The 23,244-nt window shown below is 43.5% G+C and overlaps 1 protein-coding gene across 2 annotated transcripts in view; it reads left to right on the top strand.

The window, feature by feature from the left end:
- kiaa1549la (KIAA1549-like a) overlaps positions 1-23,244 on the top strand; it is a 235,322-nt gene that overhangs the window by 195,154 nt on the left and 16,924 nt on the right. For both annotated transcript variants that reach the window (XM_034177216.1, XM_034177217.1), the window contains exons 16-18: positions 11,546-11,670; positions 11,865-12,085; positions 19,936-20,068. In XM_034177216.1, the coding sequence (XP_034033107.1) occupies positions 11,546-11,670; positions 11,865-12,085; positions 19,936-20,068 (479 nt within the window). The remainder of the gene's footprint in view (positions 1-11,545; positions 11,671-11,864; positions 12,086-19,935; positions 20,069-23,244) is intronic.

Raw genomic sequence — 23,244 nt, 5'->3', positions numbered from 1 at the left:
GGTATTGCTTAATTTTCATTGTTACGCAGATGATACCCAGCTTTATCTATCCATGAAGCCAGAGGACACACACCAATTAGCTAAACTGCAGGATTGTCTTACAGACATAAAGACATGGATGACCTCTAATTTCCTGCTTTTAAACTCAGATAAAACTGAAGTTATTGTACTTGGCCCCACAAATCTTAGAAACATGGTGTCTAACCAGATCCTTACTCTGGATGGCATTACCCTGACCTCTAGTAATACTGTGAGAAATCTTGGAGTCATTTTTGATCAGGATATGTCATTCAAAGCGCATATTAAACAAATATGTAGGACTGCTTTTTTGCATTTACGCAATATCTCTAAAATCAGAAAGGTCTTGTCTCAGAGTGATGCTGAAAAACTAATTCATGCATTTATTTCCTCTAGGCTGGACTATTGTAATTCATTATTATCAGGTTGTCCTAAAAGTTCCCTAAAAAGCCTTCAGTTAATTCAAAATGCTGCAGCTAGAGTACTGACGGGGACTAGAAGGAGAGAGCATATCTCACCCATATTGGCCTCCTCTTCATTGGCTTCCTGTTAATTCTAGAATAGAATTTAAAATTCTTCTTCTTACTTATAAGGTTTTGAATAATCAGGTCCATCTTATCTTAGGGACCTCGTAGTACCATATCACCCCAATAGAGCGCTTCGCTCTCAGACTGCAGGCTTACTTGTAGTTCCTAGGGTTTGTAAGAGTAGAATGGGAGGCAGAGCCTTCAGCTTTCAGGCTCCTCTCCTGTGGAACCAGCTCCCAATTCAGATCAGGGAGACAGACACCCTCTCTACTTTTAAGATTAGGCTTAAAACTTTCCTTTTTGCTAAAGCTTATAGTTAGGGCTGGATCAGGTGACCCTGAACATCCCTTAGTTATGCTGCTATAGACGTAGACTGCTGGGGGGTTCCCATGATGCACTGTTTCTTTCTCTTTTTGCTCTGTATGCACCACTCCTGCATTTAATCATAGTGATCGATCTCTGCTCCCCTCCACAGCATGTCTTTTTCTTGGTTCTCTCCCTCAGCCCCAACCAGTCCCAGCAGAAGACTGCCCCTCCCTGAGCCTGGTTCTGCTGGAGGTTTCTTCCTGTTAAAAGGGAGTTTTTCCTTCCCACTGTAGCCAAGTGCTTGCTCACAAGGGGTCGTTTTGACCGTTGGGGTTTTACATAATTATTGTATGGCCTTGCCTTACAATATAAAGCGCCTTGGGGCAACTGTTTGTTGTGATTTGGCGCTATATAAAAAAATTGATTGATTGATTGATTGACCATAAAATTTTATTACAGAGATTAGAGCATGCCATAGGAATTAAAGGCACTGCGCTGCGGTGGTTTGAATCATATTTATCTAATAGATTACAATTTGTTCATGTAAATGGGGAATCTTCTTCACAGACTAAGGTTAATTATGGAGTTCCACAAGGTTCTGTGCTAGGACCAATTTTATTCACTTTATACATGCTTCCCTTAGGCAGTATTATTAATCAATCAATCAATCAATTTTTTTATATAGCGCCAAATCACAACAAACAGTTGCCCCAAGGCGCTTTATATTGTAAGGCAAGGCCATACAATAATTATGTAAAACCCCAACGGTCAAAACGACCCCCTGTGAGCAAGCAATGCTCACAGGGGGTCATATTAGACAGCAATGCTTAAATTTTCGTTGTTACGCAGATGATACCCAGCTTTATCTATCCATGAAGCCAGAGGACACACACCAATTAGCTAAACTGCAGGATTGTCTTACAGACATAAAGACATGGATGACCTCTAATTTCCTGCTTTTAAACTCAGATAAAACTGAAGTTATTGTACTTGGCCCCTTACAATATAAAGCACCTTGGGGCAACTGTTTGTTGTGATTTGGCACTATATAAATAAAATTGATTTGATTTGATTTGGACAAGACACTTCATCTGCATCATCCCAGTTCACCCAAATATGAATGGGTACCGGCCTTTGCTGGGGATATAACCTGCGTCTGGGTAACATTCCGTCCAGGGGAGTCACAGACTCTAATTTGCGTCATACTATGCAATTCTGGGATAACCACAAGCACCAGTTGGTCTAAGAGACCACTTGTGCCGGGGAGGTTATGCTCTCACCCACGTCTGCTTGCTGGCTGGTTTATAAGCAGGAATGTAGGTTTAGGGACTGGACTGTATTGTCCATGGCCACAGACAGGGAGTCTGAAGCACAAACCTGGAATTGAACCTCGGCCTATATATTGGGAGGCTAAAGAGGAAAAAGAGGTGTCACGGCAGCTCATGGACTATCTTACTGAGAAAAATCTCTTTGAGCCACTGCAGTCTGCTTTTAGAAAATATCATTCTACAGAGACGGCTCTTACTGAAGTGGTGAATGATCTTCTGCTTGCAATAGATTCAGACAACACTACAGTTCTGGTGCTGTTAGATCTCAGTACTGCATTTGATACTGTGGATCATCATATTCTACTTGATAGGGTGGAAAATCACATTGGGATTACTGGGAGTGCCCTTGCGTGGTTGACGTCATGCTTGACCAGTCGGGATTACCTTTCACTGCTATGCTGATGATACTCAGTTATACATGCCGATAACTGCTGGTAATCTCATTCACATAAAAATCTTTAGAAGATTGCCTTGCATCAGTGAGAAGTTCATCGGCATCAATTTGACCAGTTAACTCTTAGCCTAGGTTCGTGTGTCATACATCACACTGTCAAAGCGAGGAACCTTGGGGTAATTTTTGATCCTATGTTGTCCTTTGACCTCCACATTAGGAATATTACGAGGACTACTTTCTTCCACCTGCAAAATATAGCGAAGATTCATCCCATCCTGTCTATGGCTGATGCAAGACCCTGATCCATTTGTTTATCTCTTCTAGATTGGACTACTGCAATGTTCTGTTTTCTGGTTTACCACAGTCCAGCATTAGGGCTCTCCAGTTGGTTCAAAATGCTGCAGCCAGAGTTTTGACATGAAGCAGAACGTTCGACCACATTACACCCATTTTGGCGTCTCTTCACTGACTTCAAGTCCCAGTGAGATCAGAGTTTAAGGTTCTGCTACTGGTCTATAAAACTGGCACCTCCCTACCTAGCTGACCTAATTAAACCTTACGTACTGGCCCGGGCTTTACGTTCTCAGGGTGCAGGACTACTTTGTGTCCCTGGGGTGAATCAGAAGTCTGCGGGTCACAGAGCTTTCTCTTATCGTGCCCCTGTTCTGTGGAATGATCTCCCTGCTTCAATAAAACAGTCAGATTCTGTGGAGACTTTCAAGTCCAGACTTAAGACGCACTTATTTTCTCTTTCGTATGGCTAGCATACTGGCATAGTATAGTTCTACGCTTTTTACTCTTTTAATTCATTTTATTAGGAAATGGAGCGTGCTGCAGCCTCAACTTTACCTAAATTCTGGGTCTTTTAGTAAAGCTTAGGGTTAGTGGCCGGCGATCACCTTAGTATTTCCTGCTTTTCTTGTTGTTTAATACTGACAAATTATACTGTATTTCTTGTCTTTCTGATGCTTGATTCTGTTTTTTCTCTCTGTTTAAGGTGCAGCTCCATCCAGAGATGGGTGTGGTATTTGTGCTGGAGACCCTCCTGTCCTGTGCACCAACAGCATTTCCTGTACGTTCATTTTGTGAATTGTTTTGCAATTTCTGTTCGTAACATGGTCGAAGCAGAGGGTCACCCCTTTGAGTCTGGTCTGCTTGAGGCTTCTTTCTCAGAGGAGGTTTTTCCTTACCACTGTTGCTCTGGGGGTTGGTGAGGTTAGAGCTTACTTGTGTGAAGCGCCTTGAGGCAACGCTGTTGTGATTTTGCGCTATATAAATGAAAACAAATTGAAATTGAAGAGCCAATCCGCATGACCTGACACACAAACACTAAGTGGTGATTCGCGACCCAGACCCGGCCTGACCTGATGTGATGATGATCTTATTACTGACAATCTGATTTGCCATTCAGTTGCGTTTTAACACCAACATCCAGCCAGAATCGACCTGTTGCCTGTTTGCTGCATAGCGGTTCATTCTGCTGAATCTGAAATGTGCTGCTGCAGAGTGAGAGCTAAAGAATTGTTCATCTGCCTGGACGCTGTCAGCGCCGCACACGTACTGCAGACTCAACCAACCGCAGGCAGAACGCAAATGTAGTATGCAGAAATCCATGTAAGTCTTCCACATCCCAGTGAACATTGTGCCACAACATTTAAGCAAAACATCTCTAAACAGACAGATGGATTGTGTGTTTCAAATAGAAATTAGTTGTTTGTTGCTTCATTAATGTTTAAAACTTCATCTATAACACGTTTAGCTAAAAAAAAAAAAGTATGTGTTGTGTTAAAATATGGCAGAATAAATGAAATATACTGACAATAGCAAGTCCTTCTGGCTGCTCCCTCGTTTGCACTCGGGGCCACCACAGGAAATCTGAAATCATCTGCCTGTTGAATTGGCACAACTTTTATGCCGGATACCCTTCCTGATACAACTCCACATTACATGAAGAAATGTGGCAGGAGTGAGGTTTGAAACGGGAAGCTTCCGCACTGAAACCAAGCGCATTCCACTTGGCCACCACCCTCTAAAACACAAACTAGAATTAAGACCACTATCATCAGTGTATCTCATTTGATATATTGATCCAGCAAATCTCCCACGGTGGTCTGGATAAAATTCTGTAAGAGATTCTTGAATGGGAAAAATTGAATGGAAAAGTGTGTCCAACTGTGTGACTGGTGCTGTAAATAGGTCATCTGGGGACTGGCGGGTGTGTTGTTGTAGGTTCAGTTAACATTTTGTGCATAGCTTAAGTAATATACTTTCTATGACTCAAAGTATGATTTTGCACTCTATGACTCTAATTTAATTAATATCCAAATCAGGTCACTGTTTCTGTGGCAATTGTTTGCCACACTGGTGCTAAAATCGGTTAGTTTGGGACCAAGGACGTTGAAGATATAGTGCTAAATGTTTGGACAAATGCACAGTGAACTCAACTATATTCCCCACCCACTTTAAAGAAGAATCAGAAGTGCGATCCGATCATTGAGGGAGTTGCAGATTTGAACACTCTTGCTTATTTCATTTGAATTACCAAATAATTGTTCAAGTACCTCTGCAGTCAATTTAAATTAATCAAGGCATCACTCTAGATTGAGACCCAACTGATGATGAATTGTAAATTAGGTTTCATTTTCAACCCTTAAGGTGCACTGACACGAGCATGCCTTTGCTTCACGCAATAGCACGAACGTCATCGTGATGACCATTCTTTGTTCTACCGGCTGCCATGCGCTCTCCGCTGGACGCTGCTTATATAAAATAGCAAGCTGCAGAAAGCATTTTTAGCCGTCTAAATTGGTAAATATTTGTCTTGTTTACATCGTCATGGCTTGATAAAACAGTTGCGTGTTCTTCCATTCTTGTCAACAGCTGTTAAAGTATTTATTTTTATGTTTACAACAGATTTAACTTCTTATTATAATCCTTCAGACGAGCTGCGCTCTGATGCGATCCGCTGACGTCACCACTCGCTCTGTTCACTGCTTGTTTACTCCACTTGATGAGCTGCACGTAGTGTTGGAGATTAGATCGCCCCACATAGCATGACATTTGTGCGTGAAAGATTTTTTGAACATTTCAAAATTCTCTGTGTGCAATAGCACGCACCGGCGCCCCTCTGGTGTCCTGTCTGCACCCGTTAAAGATGTGTTTATTCTTCAGCATGACCCATCACGACACAGGGCGTGATGGGTCGTGAAGAAAAGGCAGGCCCCTGTCAGTGCACCTTTATGAGCCAAAATGCCTCTGTTGGTTTCTGATCTACTGAGGGTATAATTACACTGTACCCCAGGACCGCCCACTCTTCAGAAAATTGTTTATACTTAAGCATCTAAACCTGCATGTAGTCGTCTTTATGGCTTCTACTTTGGTTCACAGCCAACATTACCCTGCCACCTGTCCCAACCTTAACTGTGACCCAAGGCTGAAATGAAGAAATGAAGCAGTCACCAGGATGCGCGGGGTCACGGTGAGCTCAGTGCTCCACCGTCACCCTACAGTGAAACAATCTGCCATATGATGTCAAGTCAGGCAGTGAGTCACAGCGGGCCAAGGACGAAACAACATACATTTTGTCCCTCTCCTGTTCCCTGCAATGCCATACACACATGAACACTGCACGCAGCACGTGTCGTGCTGCTGCACCCGGTGTTTGGTAATCTGCACGAACAACATGAAATTAAAGAGATTTGTGCTATTAAACAGGTGACTCAGTGGTATAGGAGGGGTACCACCTTTACTGGGAAAGTAGCCTGCCCTGAGCTGGTGTCCTGCCAAGAAGAAGTTATAGGCTCTCTGCTTCATGCTGCAGAATTCCAGATCACCAGTGAGCGTCATGGCCAATATACGGATCATACTGATCCTCCAGCAGTGCTCTTTTCTGCTGCAAGAGTAACATACTTTTTTGTTTCTCTAGAACAGGGGTGGGCAACTTGTTCCAGGAAGGGCCAAGAGAGTGCAGGTTTTCTTTGCAGCCACTGACTCCACCAGGTGATTTCATTGATTAACTGATTCCATCTGCTCAAAGTGATATTAATCAGTGAAATCACCTGGTGGAGTCAGTAGCTGCAAAGAAAACCTGCACCCTCTTGGCCCTTTCTGGAACAAGTTGCCCACCCCTGCTCTAGAACTTGTGGTTTATCATTGGCCAACATTCCAGTTCCAGGTTAAGAGTGATGTAAAGAGTTACACCTCTTTACATCAGATTGTGCAGATGATGGGAACACTCACGTAATGTTTTCATTTGCTAGGAGTAGATATTCAGCTATTTTCTGTGCTAAAAAAAAAAAAAAAAAATCAGTGAACAAAATAAAAAAATGACTTGGTCTAACTACCATTTTTCTCCATCTTCTGTCCCTCAGTTCATCCTCCGTCCGTAATCTACCTCCATTTCCATGCTCTTCCTTTCTTTCTCCTTTGAATTCAAAAACTGTTCCACAATTTGTACTAACTGCAAAAGAACCACAGTGATGCTCATTAACTTTGTTTCCACTGTTGTGGTGTGAAATGCTACCACTTATTATATGGCTGTAACGCTACCTGCGCTGATTGGCTGATTACCGGTTGGATATTTTCCCATATCTGGACCGGTTACCATGACAGTCGGTCCATAACTTTTCGTTACAAACCAGGAAGCAAGAAACACGATTAAAAAAAATCAATTCAGACATAAACATACTCCATACATATCTAAACAGCATCTGAAAAAATCACAACGGTACCATCTGTTAGTAAGTTCTTCATGGAGGTGAAATAAACAGGTCTGGCCATCAGCAGTTTTCATATTCAGATAAAACTGAGTTTGCATGTTTACATATATATAACAGCCATGTAATAAATGAATTATTAACCTCGCTAACGCTCGGCCCGTACTGATGACACGTCAGTCTGATATTTCCCCGTACAGACCTCCCAGTCAGTTAATAATCCTTTAGTACCTTAAGATAATCGTACACTCTGATGATGAAAGACTCCTTGACTGATGTCGAGACATGGTGTCATTTCCAATGAAGTACTGTATAAAAAAACAAAACAAAATTAGAACGAACACCAATCGCAAAAGGGAATTGTGAAGGTAGAAATGCAGATGGAATCCAATGGATGTCTGCAGTCGGTACAGCTGGAAAAATTTCATCTACAGTAATTCTCAAACAGCTTTCAATACATTTTTACCTCTGCCATGTTGGCACTTGCACGTGTTGGTCACTTTGTCACAAGAATAATTCAAAAACTTTTCATGTGATTTTCATCAAACTTCAAAAGGATGACAAAAACGAGAAGCACTCGGAGAGTGCAAACCTCCTCCAAGGCCATAGGGTCACCCTTTGGCAAAGAGACTTATTCCACGTTGTTTCACGCATCTATCGTCATGTTTCAGATTCAGTGGTTAACCCTCTGGGGTCCGAGGGCATTTTTTGGACAGTTCACTCGCCTGGCATGAATGTTTTATTATTTCTGTTAACAGTTCTCCCTGCATCCCACAGTCAAGTTTTATGTCTCTTTTTTCAGGACAACCTGTACTTTCAAAATATATATGCTATAGTTGTGTTTTATAAGTGTAATAAAGGTTTACAATCAGAAATAAGAAAGGAAAAAGTAAAGCGGAAATAATTTTCCACGCACGTTTATTCAAAACACACAGCAAACTATAATAAACAACTGTTTTGACACTTTATAAAGGTATATTTGGCTCTTGTGTGAAAGACTGTACAACAAAAGGTTCAAACAATAAACACAAATGCACATTTTGAACAATATATACAAAATGGTCTATGCGTTTTGTTTGTCTTCATCTCAAAGCAGTTTCTGTCTGCTATTACACAAAGGTCACGTCACAAACTTCTACTATGTGTTTGTTCTCTCCTGCTCTGAAAGCAACATTCACACTTCGAGGCTCATTCAGTTTGAGGAGCGGCCCCTTTCCCCTCGCTCCATTGATATGGTAAACAGTGCTTTACGCCGAAGTGAGAGAGCTTGCCACAGGCTTATCCAGTAACATTCACAGGAAAACTAGTCGAGCAATCCTGATACTCACACACTGTTTGAGCACATGAGAATGTATGAGAGGCTCATCGTCTGCTCCATCTGTTCACTTTCACTTTTGCTGTGCGTAATGGCGCAGGGTGAATTGGAGCAGCCAGGGGGCTATTCAAACGGGCCAACTAGTAACACATCACTCCTAAAAACAATCTTTGGTGTGTAACGTGAGGTGAATCTGCCCTATGATTAGATTTTGGAAAACCATGTGACGGTGAACCAATTCTGATTGGACACTCACATTGCTCACGTCATCACACAGCTTCTATGAGGAGTACAAAGATGGTGGACGGTGGCTCGAAAGTCCGTGGAGTTAACTTTTCAGCAAAAAAAGTAATTTTCTATCTCATATCATTAAAAAGTAATTTAGTAAAGCTTGGTCTCAGCCGTCGTATACGACAGCGTCAGCCCAGAGTGTTAAACCTTTAGATCTTCAGCAAATGTATTTATAAAGAGAAACTGCATGAACTACACAAGTTTTTTTTTTTCTAATAAAATTTTCCTATAAATTACTGGATCCGGATCCGGATCACTACCAAAATTTAATGACTTCTAAGTTAGGCCAAGATACAAGATTCATTCAAATCTGTTGAGGATTTTTTTGAGTAATCCTGCTAATAAACCAACCAACCAACCAACCTTTCTGTGTAGGCTCTCAGTTGTCCAGGTGGTTTCCATAGTAGAGAAGCTTGAATCTTCGACTGGACTGGGTTGCTTGACGCGAGGACGTTATTCTTCTCTACAAGAGTCAGACAGTAGTCAGACTTGCAGAGCAAGAATTTTAGCTGAGGAAGCTTCTGCGATTTGAAGCGAAACGTCCTCGCGTCAAGCAACCCAGTCCAGTCGAAGATTCAAGCTTCTCTACAACCAACCAACCAAAAAAAAGGACGCAACCGAAAACATAACCTCCTTGGTGGAGGTGATAAATTGCATTTTGGTGCCTGTAGAACTGTGGACATATGGTTTGTGTATGTAGTTTTTATCAGTACATCACCAAACTATAGCATGCATTTTTTTCTTTGTGTTTTTAATAAGAAGAAGGAACCTCAAGTAGCCCAGACTTACTGGGGTGACCATCTGCTAGTCAATTGTTTACTTAAAGATGCAATTCTGCATTCTTTCATTCCTTCACACTAACACAAAGTCCTTCACTGGTGACCGGCATTAACCAGGGCTCACTTCTTGGACCCATGATTTACCAGTATTCTTCAGTAAACAATCCAAATGTTTTGCAGATGCCAAGATCAGTAAAATCATACAAGACATTCGTGACCACAATAATCTACAGTCTGACCTTGACCAAGCTCTAGAATGGTCAAGCTGTTGGAGGTGGCTCAAATGCAAGTCATTTCATCTCTGCCTTCACAATCAGCAGTACAGATGTTGGGAGAGGATCACCAAATTGAACAAGCCAGTCGAGAGAGAACTATCTTGGAGTTGTTATTGACAAGATCCCCATGTTTTATGAACAAACTGCTGCAGCCATTAAGAAAGTGAACAGTGTACTTTTCTTGATCCAGAAGTCCACCAATTTAGATGAAACCTCTAATAGTCATCTTCAAGGTTTACATCAGCTTCCACCTTGAGTATGCCAATGTCATCTGGGGCCCAGTCATCAAAGACCTTGAGGATGCCATTGAAATGGTGCAACAGAGGCTTTGACTGCTCAGTTTGCAGAGGGGACATGATCCAGGCATACAAGATTGTCTACAATGTAGACTGTCTGGAAACCAACCTCTTCTTTAAACTTGCACCTGATGTCCGTACCCATAGTCCTTCCCTAAGCAAACAGACAGTAGAGCAACCTTCTTCATTCACAAAGTAATTGACAGGTGGGACAGTTTCCCTGATGAAGTCGTGACCATGCCCGTATATAGATGGGGTTCAGGGGGTTCAACTGAACCCCCACCCTGAGAATTCTGCTGATTTTTTTCTGCTGATTTTTTTCTGATCTGGATATCAATGTTATGTATTTTCTTTTCATTGATAATAAGCAACAAGCACTAACTGTTACACAGCTATTATCACACACCCTCATGTTTCAATTTCCTCTGCCAGAGTAATCCCTTAAGTGATGAAATGGGAAACTGCTAGATAAACTTTTCCCATGGGGGTTGAGAATTTTTGCTCCCTGGTCCCTATCCTCCTCTGATATCAAACAGATTAGTACTTGTAAATACCCATGTAGACACACAATTACACTTGTCTGGTTTGTAAAAACATGTTTGTATGTATAAGCTGAGAAATAAAGGGAGCTTCTCCTTCCTGTTGCAAATACTGTAAAGGTGCAAATATTCGCCAGGTATAAAGTTTGCATTAATATTATCTTGGTTCTTCCTGGGTGGTTCTTATGGCAACTGATCCAATCCCAAGCAAGGACTGTATGTATAAAATATATTTCCTAAAATGATACATTTTGGGTTTCAAATGAAATTTATGTAGCTTTTTACCCCTCGAAATCCTCAAAAAGCTTCTGCTTCGGGGGGCTTCGCCCCCCAGAGCCCCCCACAAGGGCGTTGCCCCTCGACCCCACCAGGGGCCCTGCGGCCCACTGGACCCCCAACTCAAGGATTTGAACCCCCCCTTTCACATCCCTATATACGGCCCTGGTGACTGCTCCATTGGTCAACACCTTCAAGAATTGTTTGGATGTCCATTGGTGACCTCAAATGTATTCAGTACCTAGTAGTTCCTGAGTGGCTCTTCAGTTTAAGATGAACAGATCAGGACCAACAGACATATACACCTTACTCTTTGAAGAGGCTCTGCTGCACTACTCAACTGGGGGGGACTACAGTGATGGATAAAGTTGGCAGTGTTAATTTGATTTGGAATCTTATGCGGTAGATGTTTTAATTTGTAATAATACAGTAGTTTCTTCTGTTGCCTTAACTGTGTGTATGTGTGTGTCTTTGTCTTTTCCTCAGATCCATATGATGACCATTCAGGCTCTCTGCGTCTCATCACCATTAAACCCATGATGGCACAGCCCACTTACTCCTACCCCTCCTCCTCTTCCCACAGCCAGGACTCTGTGGTCCTCAATGGAGACGTGAGTCCCTTCCTAAACTGTAGCTCTAACATCATCTAACAAATTGGGTTGATGCTAAAGTTTGTTTCTCTTGTTGCCTCAAACAGTACTTGTCTTATACTATCACCTTGGTCTCTTTTCCCTGCTTCCTTCCATTTTAACGTCATCTGGTTGCATAGAAACCAATGAAAATGTGATGTGATACTTATTTTCAGGCAAACCATGTAGGCCTGAAGCAGAAGTCGGACATCGAGCACTACAGGAACAAACTACGTCAGAAGGCCAGGAGGAAGGGTTATGGAGAGTTCTCACTGTCCGAGACTGGTAGTCATGGTTTCAGCCATCGTGACACCAGGCTCGGTCGATACGACAACGGGCTCAAGGAGCCGATGACCGCTGAGGAGAAGAGGGCCTCGTTTGCAGGATGTCATAAGAGGTACAAACGTGTTCCTGCTTAGGTCCCAGTAGTGGAACAAAAATGTATTAATTTAATTATTATTAAATGTTCTTTACATGGACAGGATATGGAGGTGTAGTTGGGGGGAGGAGGGTCTTCAGTTTGGTGGGCTCAGGGTCTCATCACTGCTTTTTGCAGATGATGTGGTCCTATTGTCTTTATCAGTCTGTTACCTCCAGCACTCACTGGGTTGGTTCACAGCTGAGTATGAAGTGGCTGGGATGAGGCTCAGCACCTCTAAATCTGACATCATGGTTCTCAGCAGGAAACCGATGGATTGCCTACTCCGGGTAGGGAATAAGGTCTTGCCCCAAGTGAAGTAGTTCAAGTATCTTGGGTTCTTGTTCACAAGTGAGGGGACAATTGAACGTGAGATTGGCTGTAGAATCGGTGCAGCAGGGGGCGGTGTTGCATTCACTCTACTGTACTGTTGTAATGAAGAGGGAGCTGAGCCAAAAGGCGAAGTTCTCAATTTACTGGTCAATCTAAGTTCCTACTCTCACCTATGGACATGAGGGTTGGGTCATGACAGAAAGAACCATATCACGGGTACAAGTGGGTTTCCTCAGGAGGGGGTGGCTGGTGTCTCCCTTAGAGATATGTTGAGAAGCTCAGTCATCTGTGGGGAGCTCGGAGTAGAGCTGCTGCTCCTCGTTGAAAGGAGCCAGCTGAGGTGGTTCGGGCATCTGTTAAGGATGCCCTCTGGATGCCTCCCTAGGGAGGTGTTCCAGGCACATCCATCTGGGAGGAGACCCCAGGGAAGACCCAGAACTAGGTGGAGACATTATATCATTATTATATCATATCATATTATTATTATGTTATTATATCATTATATATTATACCAGTCAGAGGTGGTCAATATGTCCCATGAAAGGGAAATGTGGGTTGCCCTGCTGGAGACATTGCCCCACGACCCGAACCCAGATAAGCGGTTGAAGATGTATGAGGTCTGTCCAAAAGTATCGGACCATTGGCTGGGAAAAAAAAACTGGCTTACCTGGAGGGTTGGACTCTCTCCTTGGGACTCCACACACTTCTCCCAGCGGTGTCGCCACTGTTGGAAGCATTCCAAAAACGCCTTTTTCGGGATGGCGCACAGCTCCGCCGTCGTCGCAGCCATAATGTCCTCTCTTGTCTCAAATCGGGTTCCTTTTAATGGTATTTTAAGTTTTGGGAAGAGCCAAAAGTCACAAGGGGCCATGTCAGGGGAGTAAGGTGCCTGTTGAACCACTGGAGTCTGGTTTTTGGTCAAATAAGTCTGAATTAAATGAGAGGAATGAGCTTTCCTCCGGCCCACAACTCCGGTCTCTTGCGCCGCACACTATCACGTAGACGACGGAGGACATCCCTGTAATACTGTTTTGTTATTGTTTGACCCTGTGGTGCGTACTCGTGGTGTACCACACCACAGGAGTCAAAAAAACAGTCAGCATTACCTTGATGTTGCTGCGCACTTGGCGCGCCTTCTTCGGTCTTGGCGACGTGGAATGCTTCCACTGTGACGACTGAAATTTGGTTTCCGGGTCGTACCCGTACACCCAGGACTCATCTCCGGTGATTATGGTGTCTGTAAAGCTGGGATCAGTGTCAATGGAGTCCAGCATGTCCTGTGAGACTTCCACACGGAGGTGCTTTTGCTCCGCCGTCAGCAACCTCGGTACGAACTTCACCGCCACTCGTTTCATGCCCAAATCATCCGTTATGATGGAATGTGCCGATGTCTTGCTAATGTCCACTTCCTCAGCAATTTCTCGGACAGTCAAGCGACGATCCCGCATAACCACAGCGTGCACTTTGGAAACGATCTCGTCATTTCGGCTTGTTGATGGCCGACTGGAACGCGGCTCGCTCTCCACCGTTATGCGCCCGTCTATAAACCGGTTGTACCACTCCTTAATCCGTGCGCTGCTCATGGCTTCATCTCCGAAAGCCGTTTGGATTTTTCGAATCGTTTCTGCCTGGCTGTCGCCAAGTTTCTGGCAGAAGTTAATGCAGCAACTTTGCTCAAAGCGTTTGGCCATTTTCTCACAAGAAAAAATCCAACGAGGGGGGTGGAGCGCTCCTCCCACAAGCCGTGCCCACAGGCGAATGACGTCACCGACAGGCGTGGGAAAACTCACGCATGCGCACGAAAGTTCAACCTTGGCTGATGCAATCACACGTGATTCAAATCCATATGGTTTTTGCAAAAAATAAAAAGGACCTATACTTTACGGACAGACCTCGTATGTATGTATGTATGTGTAAATGTTCTTTATAATCAAAAGTTTAATAATGACTAATCACACCATTTACTGGACAGTTTGATCTTCAGATAATCTGCAGACTGCTCAAAACTGAAGTGGCCCCAACAAATAGGACAGATGACTAAAGTACTGGCAGAGCACAAATTTGATGTGCAAGTTATATGTGCACTTTGTTTCTTTTGTTTGTTTTTTTGTCCAGCAGTTCTTTGCAACAGTCAAAGTACTGTATTGGCCTGAGGATCACACAACTCTGATTACACGATGACTCAGACTTATGAATCGGCGCACATCTGAAAATCGGTCGGCAGCCCCGAGTGTGACGCACATGTTCAAAACTCTCCAGGTGCGGTCAAGATTGGGCACCTATCTGACGTTGGTCTGAACGGCATCTGACCACAGTTTGCATATTCTGAAGGCGGCATAAACAGGATCCGAAACTGTTTGAGCGCATATGAGGGGACCTTGAGATATATTGGGCATGGCACAGTCTGCAGTATGACCTCCACATGACAATTATCCACTTACGAGGTGTATTAGAAAACTATCCGACCTTTTTATTTTTTGCAAAAACTATATGGAGTTGAATCATGTGCGCTTGCATCAGCCAAGCTTGAACCTTCGTGCGCATGCGTGAGTTTTTTCACGCCTGTCAGTTGCGTCATTCGCCTGTTAGCACGCTTTGAGTGAGCAGTGGTCCAGCCCCCTCATCGGATTATTATTGTGAGGAAAATGTCTGAACGATTTGGAGCTTTGCTGCATCAAATTTTTCCAGAAACTGTGAGAGACAGCCTGGTGGAAACCATTCGGAAGATTCAGACGGCTTTCAGGGACGATTCTATGGGGATCACACAGATTAAGGAGTGTTACAACCGGTTTAAAGACGGCACACAATGGCGGAGGGCGCGCCGCCCTCCGAGCGGTGATCGACAGGCTGAAACGACCAGATCATTTCCAAACTGAACGCTGTGTTGATCCGGGACGTCGTCTGACTACTACAGAAATGGCAGAAGAGGTGGACATACCACTTTTTCGTCACATTCCACTGTTACGGGAGTTTTTGTCATGAAAAGACGTGCGGAGGAATTCGTTGGGACGGAGCCGCTAATGGCACGGGACAAAAAGCAACGCTGTGATGAAGCCTCACAGGACATGGCATGTCCAGCTCCTCCACAATTTCTCGGATAGTCACACGACTGAAAAGCCACCGAAAGCCGTCTGAATCTTCCGAATGGTGCAAGAGCTGGGCATGTTCCAACATGTCCTGTGAGACCATCACGGAGGTGTGTGGCGCTGCAGATCTGGACAGGCTGTTACATCCATAATAGACCTTACGGTACAGGTAATATTCCTCCCCATGAGCAACGTAAATAATGTGAAATTTTGTGCCCATCAGATCTGCGAGACCATGGCGGCTGGCGGGCAGTTGCGCACGCTGTCACATCTCACGTCAGAGGCTCAGAGCTGAACAGATCTCACTGTAATAACCGTAAACGCTGTAATAAACAAATTACTGCTTGATCACATTTAATTCTGTCGGACATCTGACGTCGAACTGTTTCGCCATGACAACATATGAAACATGAATCTCGCCTCCAGATGCATTTTGCGCCAGGACCACACAGCTGTGGTGGAATGCTGGAAACAACAATGGCAAGCATAAATCCCATGGCATAGTCCAATCAGAAATCACGATGTAGAGTTGCATTGTGGGGGGGGGGTAAAGTTTGCTGCCACGAATATAGTGGGAAACCTCACTGCAACTTTTTTTAAGCAAAGGTGCACAGTAAAATCAACAGTGTTAAATTAACACTGCCAGTGAACATATGGTCCCGCTCTGATCAGAGTAGGCCCATATGTACACTGGCAGTGTTAATTTAACACTGTTAGTGTTAGTTTTACACTGGTGATTTTACTGTGTGTCCCTTGACTGTTAGCAAAGGTTCGCTACGTGTGTGCGCATGTGCATGTGATTGAATGGGAGTGGGTGACCGCAGGGATGGACATATATAGCATGAGTCCGGTCCATACGTTGGTTGTTCTTTGATGTCCAGTACAGGTCCTGTGCAAAGGGAAGAACACAGCACTTTGCCATCAGACATTTGGAGATCGGGCAGTCTGCAGCGCCTTTTATGGCCATCTGACACCAGTCTGTGTCATCTACATACACTCTGGATGCGATCTGACAGGTGTGGACGAGGCAGTCTGTCTGCGCTCTGACACTGCAGACCACAAATCTTTTCCTCCCAACTGCGTCAGATTATGGCAATATTTGCCGTGTCGGGCATGGCTTCCGGCACATTCTTGCTATGTGTGAAGGGGGCTTTAATGTTTGATGGAAGTGAAGTCCATGACATATTCACTGATTTGGAAATGTTCATACATCCATCCCCTGATGTCTAAAGAAATGGCTGTAAAAATGATGATTTACTGTAAATTCATCAAAGCAGCTTGTTTAGATTTGATGTCTGTAGTTTTAATGTCACAGTATGAAAGCAAATGCTGTTTGATAACATTGGTCATTTTTCATATCTTTCGATAATACAAAATGTGTTCATTTGTATTTATTTTTGAACATATTTCAGATTCTGTATGTAAAATATAGAGGCACCAATAATTCTGACCAGGGCTATATATTTATTGGTGTTATTCCATGTTTATTGTGTAAACCATTACAATTAACGGATGTTCATTAAAACTGACAGACTGAATGAGGATTGCTTTACTTTTTTTTACATGTAGTCACACTGGAGTAGTTTTCCTTAAAATCAATAATAATGCTTGTTGAATTATACTATTCCACTAAGAATCCATCTTCATCTGTGTAGTTGCTAAGCAACACATAAGGACTGAGTGGAGAGGGCTTTTTTTTTTTGGCAGCACGTTAATATTTTACAGTTGATACAGATAAATGCATGTTTGGTTTTCTTTTCTTTACACTGATTTAGTACAAGATTAATTTGCTGCTGAAAAACAAGTGCTGACTTTTGTAAGAAAAACAAGGATGCCGCAAAGTATAAGTGCACAGCAGAAAAAGCACAAGCTGCAGCAGGAAGATTATTGTTACCTCCATCAGTGAAGCTGGGCAGAGGTTATGTTTTGCCTGGAACCCACGTTTTCATATATCATTATAATTTTTTTTTTTTTTACAGAGGATTCATATCCTTATTGTCAAGAACTGATTCAATTTTCAAGGTCAAAGGTCAAAGTCAGGAAAAATATTGGAAAAATCCCTATCCTTTAGCATTGAACAAATTTCCAAAAATTTATTACGCTTTCTTTTGTATTTGAAAATGTTATGTAGGATGATATCCTTTATTGTTTGACAAAGTTTGATCAAGATCTGATCTGGATTTTTGAATCTGAAATTTAACATTGAAAACCCCCATTTAATGTATATTTTACATTATATCTTAATCAAACGTGCCCCAATCACTCTCATATTTGAAAGTGATGTGCAGACTGACACTCAATATCACCTGACAAAGTTTGATCTGGATCTGATCCTGATTGTTGATTTTGTGGACATTCAAATTTAATGTTGAAAAGCCCATTTGGTATAGATTTTGCATTATATCTCAATCAAAAGTGTCTCAATCACGCTTATTTTTCTGTTATGGGTTTAAATACACCACAGAGGATTCATATCCTTATCGTCAAGAACTGATTCAATTTTCAAGGTCAAAGGTCAAAGTCAGGAAAAATATTGGAAAAATCCCTATCCTTTAACATTGAACAAATTTTGAAAATTTATAACTCTATCAAAAAAAAAAAGGAATTTCTTTCGTATTTGAGAGTGTTATGTAGGATGATATCCTTTATTGTTTGACAAAGTTTGATCCAGATCTGATCCAGATTACAGATTTTGTGGCCATTTAAATTTAACATTGAAAACCCCCATTTAATGTATATTTTACATTATATCTTAATCAAACGTGCCCCAATCACTCTCATATTTGAAAGTGATGTGCAGACTGACACTCAATATCACCTGCCCATTTGGTGTAGATTTTGCCTTGTATCTCAATCAAAATTGTCTCAATCACTCTCATTTTTCCTGTTATCAGATCAAATCAAATCAATTTTATTTATATAGCGCCAAATCACAACAAACAGTTGCCCCAAGGCGCTTTATATTGTAAGGCAAAGCCATACAATAATTACGGAAAAACCCCAACGGTCAAAACGACCCCCTGTGAGCAAGCACTTGGCAACAGTGGGAAGGAAAAACTCCCTTTTAACAGGAAGAAACCTCCAGCAGAACCAGGCTCAGGGAGGGGCAGTCTTCTGCTGGGACTGGTTGGGGCTGAGGGAGAGAACCGGGAAAAAGACATGCTGTGGAGGGGAGCAGAGATCAATCACTAATGATTAAATGCAGAGTGGTGCATACAGAGCAAAAAGAGAAAGAAACACTCAATGCATTATGGGAACCCCCCAGCAGTCTAAGCCTATAGCAGCATAACTAAGGGATGGTTCAGGGTCACCTGATCTAGCCCTAACTATAAGCTTTAGCAAAAAGGAAAGTTTTAAGCCTAATCTTAAAAGTAGAGAGGGTGTCTGTCTCCCTGATCCGAATTGGGAGCTGGTTCCACAGGAGAGGAGCCTGAAAGCTGAAGGCTCTGCCTCCCATTCTACTCTTACAAACCCTAGGAACTACAAGTAAGCCTGCAGTCTGAGAGCGAAGCGCTCTATTGGGGTGATATGGTACTATGAGGTCCCTAAGATAAGAAGGGACCTGACTATTCCAAACCTTATAAGTAAGAAGAAGAATTTTAAATTCTATTCTAGAATTAACAGGAAGCCAATGAAGAGAGGCCAATATAGTGAGATATGCTCTCTCCTTCTAGTCCCCGTCAGTACTCTAGCTGCAGCATTTTGAATTAACTGAAGGCTTTTCAGGGAACTTTTAGGACAACCTGATAATAATGAATTACAATAGTCCAGCCTAGAGGAAATAAATGCATGAATTAGTTTTTCAGCATCACTCTGAGACAAGACCTTTCTAATTTTAGAGATATTGCGTAAATGTCTAATAAGCGCCTTGGGGCAACTGTTTGTTGTGATTTGGCGCTATATAAAAAAATTGATTGATTGATTGATTGAAATGCAAAAAAGCAGTCTTACATATTTGTTTAATATGCGCTTTGAATGATGTTTTGAATGTTATGGATTTACCTACACGACCAAAATTGGAATGTGGTTCTAATTTCATGCGTGTTTATCTTCCAGTTATCAGTCGGAAACCAAGTGCCAAAAAGCAATGACACATTGTGCATAGCAGAGTTGACAAATGTTCTGTGAAAATTATCTGGAAAAAAAAAAAAAAAAAAATTTCAGAAACCAAAAAACCCCCACCAAAAATAAGTTCAATTCTAGTGCATAAAGTAAATACACACTCCTGACATTTGTCACTTCCAACAGGACTTTGTCCTTGAAATTTTTTTTTCCAGGTAAAATTTGTGGAATTGGAAACTAGTGTTGGTGGAGGTTTGTCTTCTACGAGCGCAGTGCTCTACTTACTATTATTATTAAATCATTATTTTATTAGTGTTGTGTGCTTTATTTTTTGCTTCTGCCTTAAAGGTACTCGCACCCTCGTGAGCCGTCCTACTGGAGCCGGCAGTCTCTGAGCAGCCCCAGCCCCGTGGAGACGGAGATGGACCTTTTGGTGATGAGGGAGCGGTCCAGGAGGGGCATCCGCAACAACGGCTACGATGTGAGTCGCTGCACACATTTGCACGTCATCATTTCTGTAAAACTTTAACAAAGTCAACTTTCTTTGAACCTACAGGAAAAAAGGCTAAAAGCCATAAAAGCACCAAAAGCCTCCAGCTACAGGATGTGAGGAATTTATTCTAGAATCATAGAAACTCCCCTCCGGCAAAACCAAAGATCTGAAGAATTTCTGAAGTTTTCTGTGAGAAAGTTTTAATACGTCCAACTCTGACTGTCCGAGTTGCACACGGCAACGACCAGCCGCTTCTCCAAAGGGGACACCTGGTGGTTGCACCAAAGCAAACGCGTTTCATTTTCATCTGCTCTTTTACTCTCAGTTTCAGTCTTTGGGATCACACTTGAAGGATTTCCTTAAACCTGCAACAGACAAAGAATATGAGTGAGAGGGAGGAAAAGAACGAGTGGCTCCAACGCCTCGATGCGGGAAAAATCTAAACAGAGGAACTAACAGAAAGGACTCGGAGCTAAAACTGGAAGAGATTAAATGTGATCCTCAGTCTCTTTATGCTGTTTCCTGCGGCGGCCGTGATACCTCGCTGAATGTCAGTGACTCTGCAAGCACCTCGAGAGTGTTTAACCGATGCACCAAAATGAGACCATGTCTGCACAACAAGTGGCCATGTGGGGATCCAGTACCACCTGATCAGTTTTACACCGTCCTCACATTTAGCCCTGCAGTCGTATCAGCGTTTGTTGCTTGGTAGGTGTTCCCTGGGCATGGCTAGCTTTTTCAATTTCAATTTCAATTTATTTTCCTTTATATAGCACCAAATCACAACAGGGTTGCCTCAAGGCGCTTCACACAGGTAAGGTCTAACCTTACCAACCCCCAGAGCAACAGTGGTAAGGAAAAACTCCCTCTGAGGAAGAAACCTCAAGCAGACCAGACTCAAAGGGGTGACCCTCTGCTTGGGCCATGCTACAAACATAAATTACAGAAATAATTCACAGAACAATTCACAGACAAATATACAAGAATTGCTGTTGGTGCACAGGACAGCTTGTGGTTACTTGACGTTAATGTGCACAGTGTTTATTAAGGATGGGGAAACCCAACTCTGTCACAGTGAGCTTTCCTCCATGCTTCAATGCTCGAAGGAACCAAAGTTCGATTGACTTGTTTCAGGTGATGATCCAGTATTGCTAGTTAGCTTGCTAGCGTCTTGGTGAGATGTCTTGCAAATCAGCTCAGAGGTATTATCTGGTTATAAAAACATGGCTTTTAGATTTAAAAGTGTTTAGTTCTCACTAACCTTCACAAAATATGAGCAACAAAAAATGCTAAACATATTAGATTTATACAGAAATACAGCTGTTTCACAGCGTATTCTGCCATCTTGGATTTTTTTTTTCTTTTTTTGAGCAACCAACCAACGTATATCACATGCTGCCTTTGCTCGTCTTGGTAGTTGCCATGTCTCGTGGCATAAAACAGACTTCTCACCAGTAGATTGAGAGCAAATCTTCGTTCTTGTTGTGTGGGCCGCCAGAAGAGGAGGTACTGCTGGCCCACCACCAGAGGGCGCCCTGCCTGAAGTGCGGGCTTCAGGCACGAGAGGGCGCTGCCGCCACGGACACAGCCGGGAGTGACAGCTGTCACTCATTATTTCCTGACAGCTGTCACTCATTCTTCATCATCTCACTCCATAAAACCCAGACGTCATCTCCACCTCATCGCCGAGATATCGAACGTCTATGGAGGTAACTTTCTCTGCCTGTATTGATTGATTGTGTTGCAGCTGTCTTACCAGAGGACCGGCGTGGGTCGCGACTGTTTCGTCCTACGTCCCGTCAGATAAGTGGTTACACAGACGCTGCACGAGTGTGTATTAGAGGTGGAGGTGGCATTCCCACCGTTGTTGTTACGGGGTGTACACACACCCACACTTGACTGTTTTTGCTCTTCGCCAGCAGTACCAGATCCGACAGTCGGGGACGGTGATCACCTGGGAATTCGGGACTTGGCGGCTCCAGTATTCACCAGGTTTGGTGGCGGCGGAAATCGTGTGGTTCCGGCTCTTCTCAGGACAGACGTCTTCTATCCTCGAGCCTGCCCACACGTCACCTTTGTGGATTGACTGTTATCAAATTCTGAGATTGTCTGTATATTCGTTGTGCACCTTCACAACATTAAATTGTTACTTTTTGGCTCATCTATTGACCGTTCATTTGCGCCCCCTGTTGTGGGTCCGTGTCACTACACTTTCACAACAGGATATCTCGGCCAGCGTCATGGATCCCGAGGGGTGTCAGCCATCTGTTGGACAGCCAATGGAAGAGCAGGGTGCACAGGCGTCTGCAGGAGGCATGCTCGGTGAGTTGCAGCAAATCCTAACCGCCTTTACCGCTCGGCTGGATTTGATGTCCGAGCAAAACGTCATCCTTAATCGCAGGATGGAGGCTCTCACCGCACAGGTGGAAGCGCGCGATCAGAGCGCTGCTGCGGCTCCTCCTCCTGCCGACCCGGTGCCGGATATTAACATTCCACTGGTCGTTCAACGAACCCCCCCACCATCACTTGAAGCATACATAAGTCCCCCAGAGCCGTACGGGGGTTGTGTGGAGACGTGCGCGGACTTTCTGATGCAGTGTTCGCTCGTCTTTGCACAACGACCCATGATGTACACGTCTGACGCCAGCAAGGTGGCTTATGTTATTAACTTGCTTCGGGGTAAGGCACGCGCCTGGGCTACGGCGCTCTGGGAACAGAACTCACGGTTGTTATTAGCATACACTGGGTTTGTGGGGGAGTTCAGAACAGTGTTTGATCACCCTAACAGAGGAGAGACCACTTCAACAATGCTGCTGTCAATGCGACAGAAGCGCCGGTGCGCAGCCGAATATGCAGTCGACTTCCGCATCGCGGCTGCGAGGTCCGGCAGGAATGACGTTGCGCTCCGCGCCGCCTTCATAAACGGACTGTCATCGGTCTTGAAGGAGCATCTGGTAGCTAAGGAAGAACCGCGGGATTTAGATGGGCTTATCGATCTCGTTATACGGTTAGACAATCGGTTGGAGGAACGCCGTCGGGAGCGAGGCGAAGGATGTGGCTGGGTACGCGCCGTCCCTTTCCCTTCTGGGTTCGAAAAGGGGCCGCCCTCCCCACGCTCCACAGCCGCAGCGCTCCGTGTGGCAACAGCTCCCCCTGCTGACGTT

This window comes from Thalassophryne amazonica, chromosome 8 (genome assembly GCF_902500255.1).
Source record: "Thalassophryne amazonica chromosome 8, fThaAma1.1, whole genome shotgun sequence".
Taxonomy (NCBI): Eukaryota; Metazoa; Chordata; class Actinopteri; order Batrachoidiformes; family Batrachoididae; genus Thalassophryne; species Thalassophryne amazonica.
The sequence above is the reverse complement of the archived record's forward strand: the minus strand, read 5'-3'. Positions and strand labels throughout refer to the sequence as shown.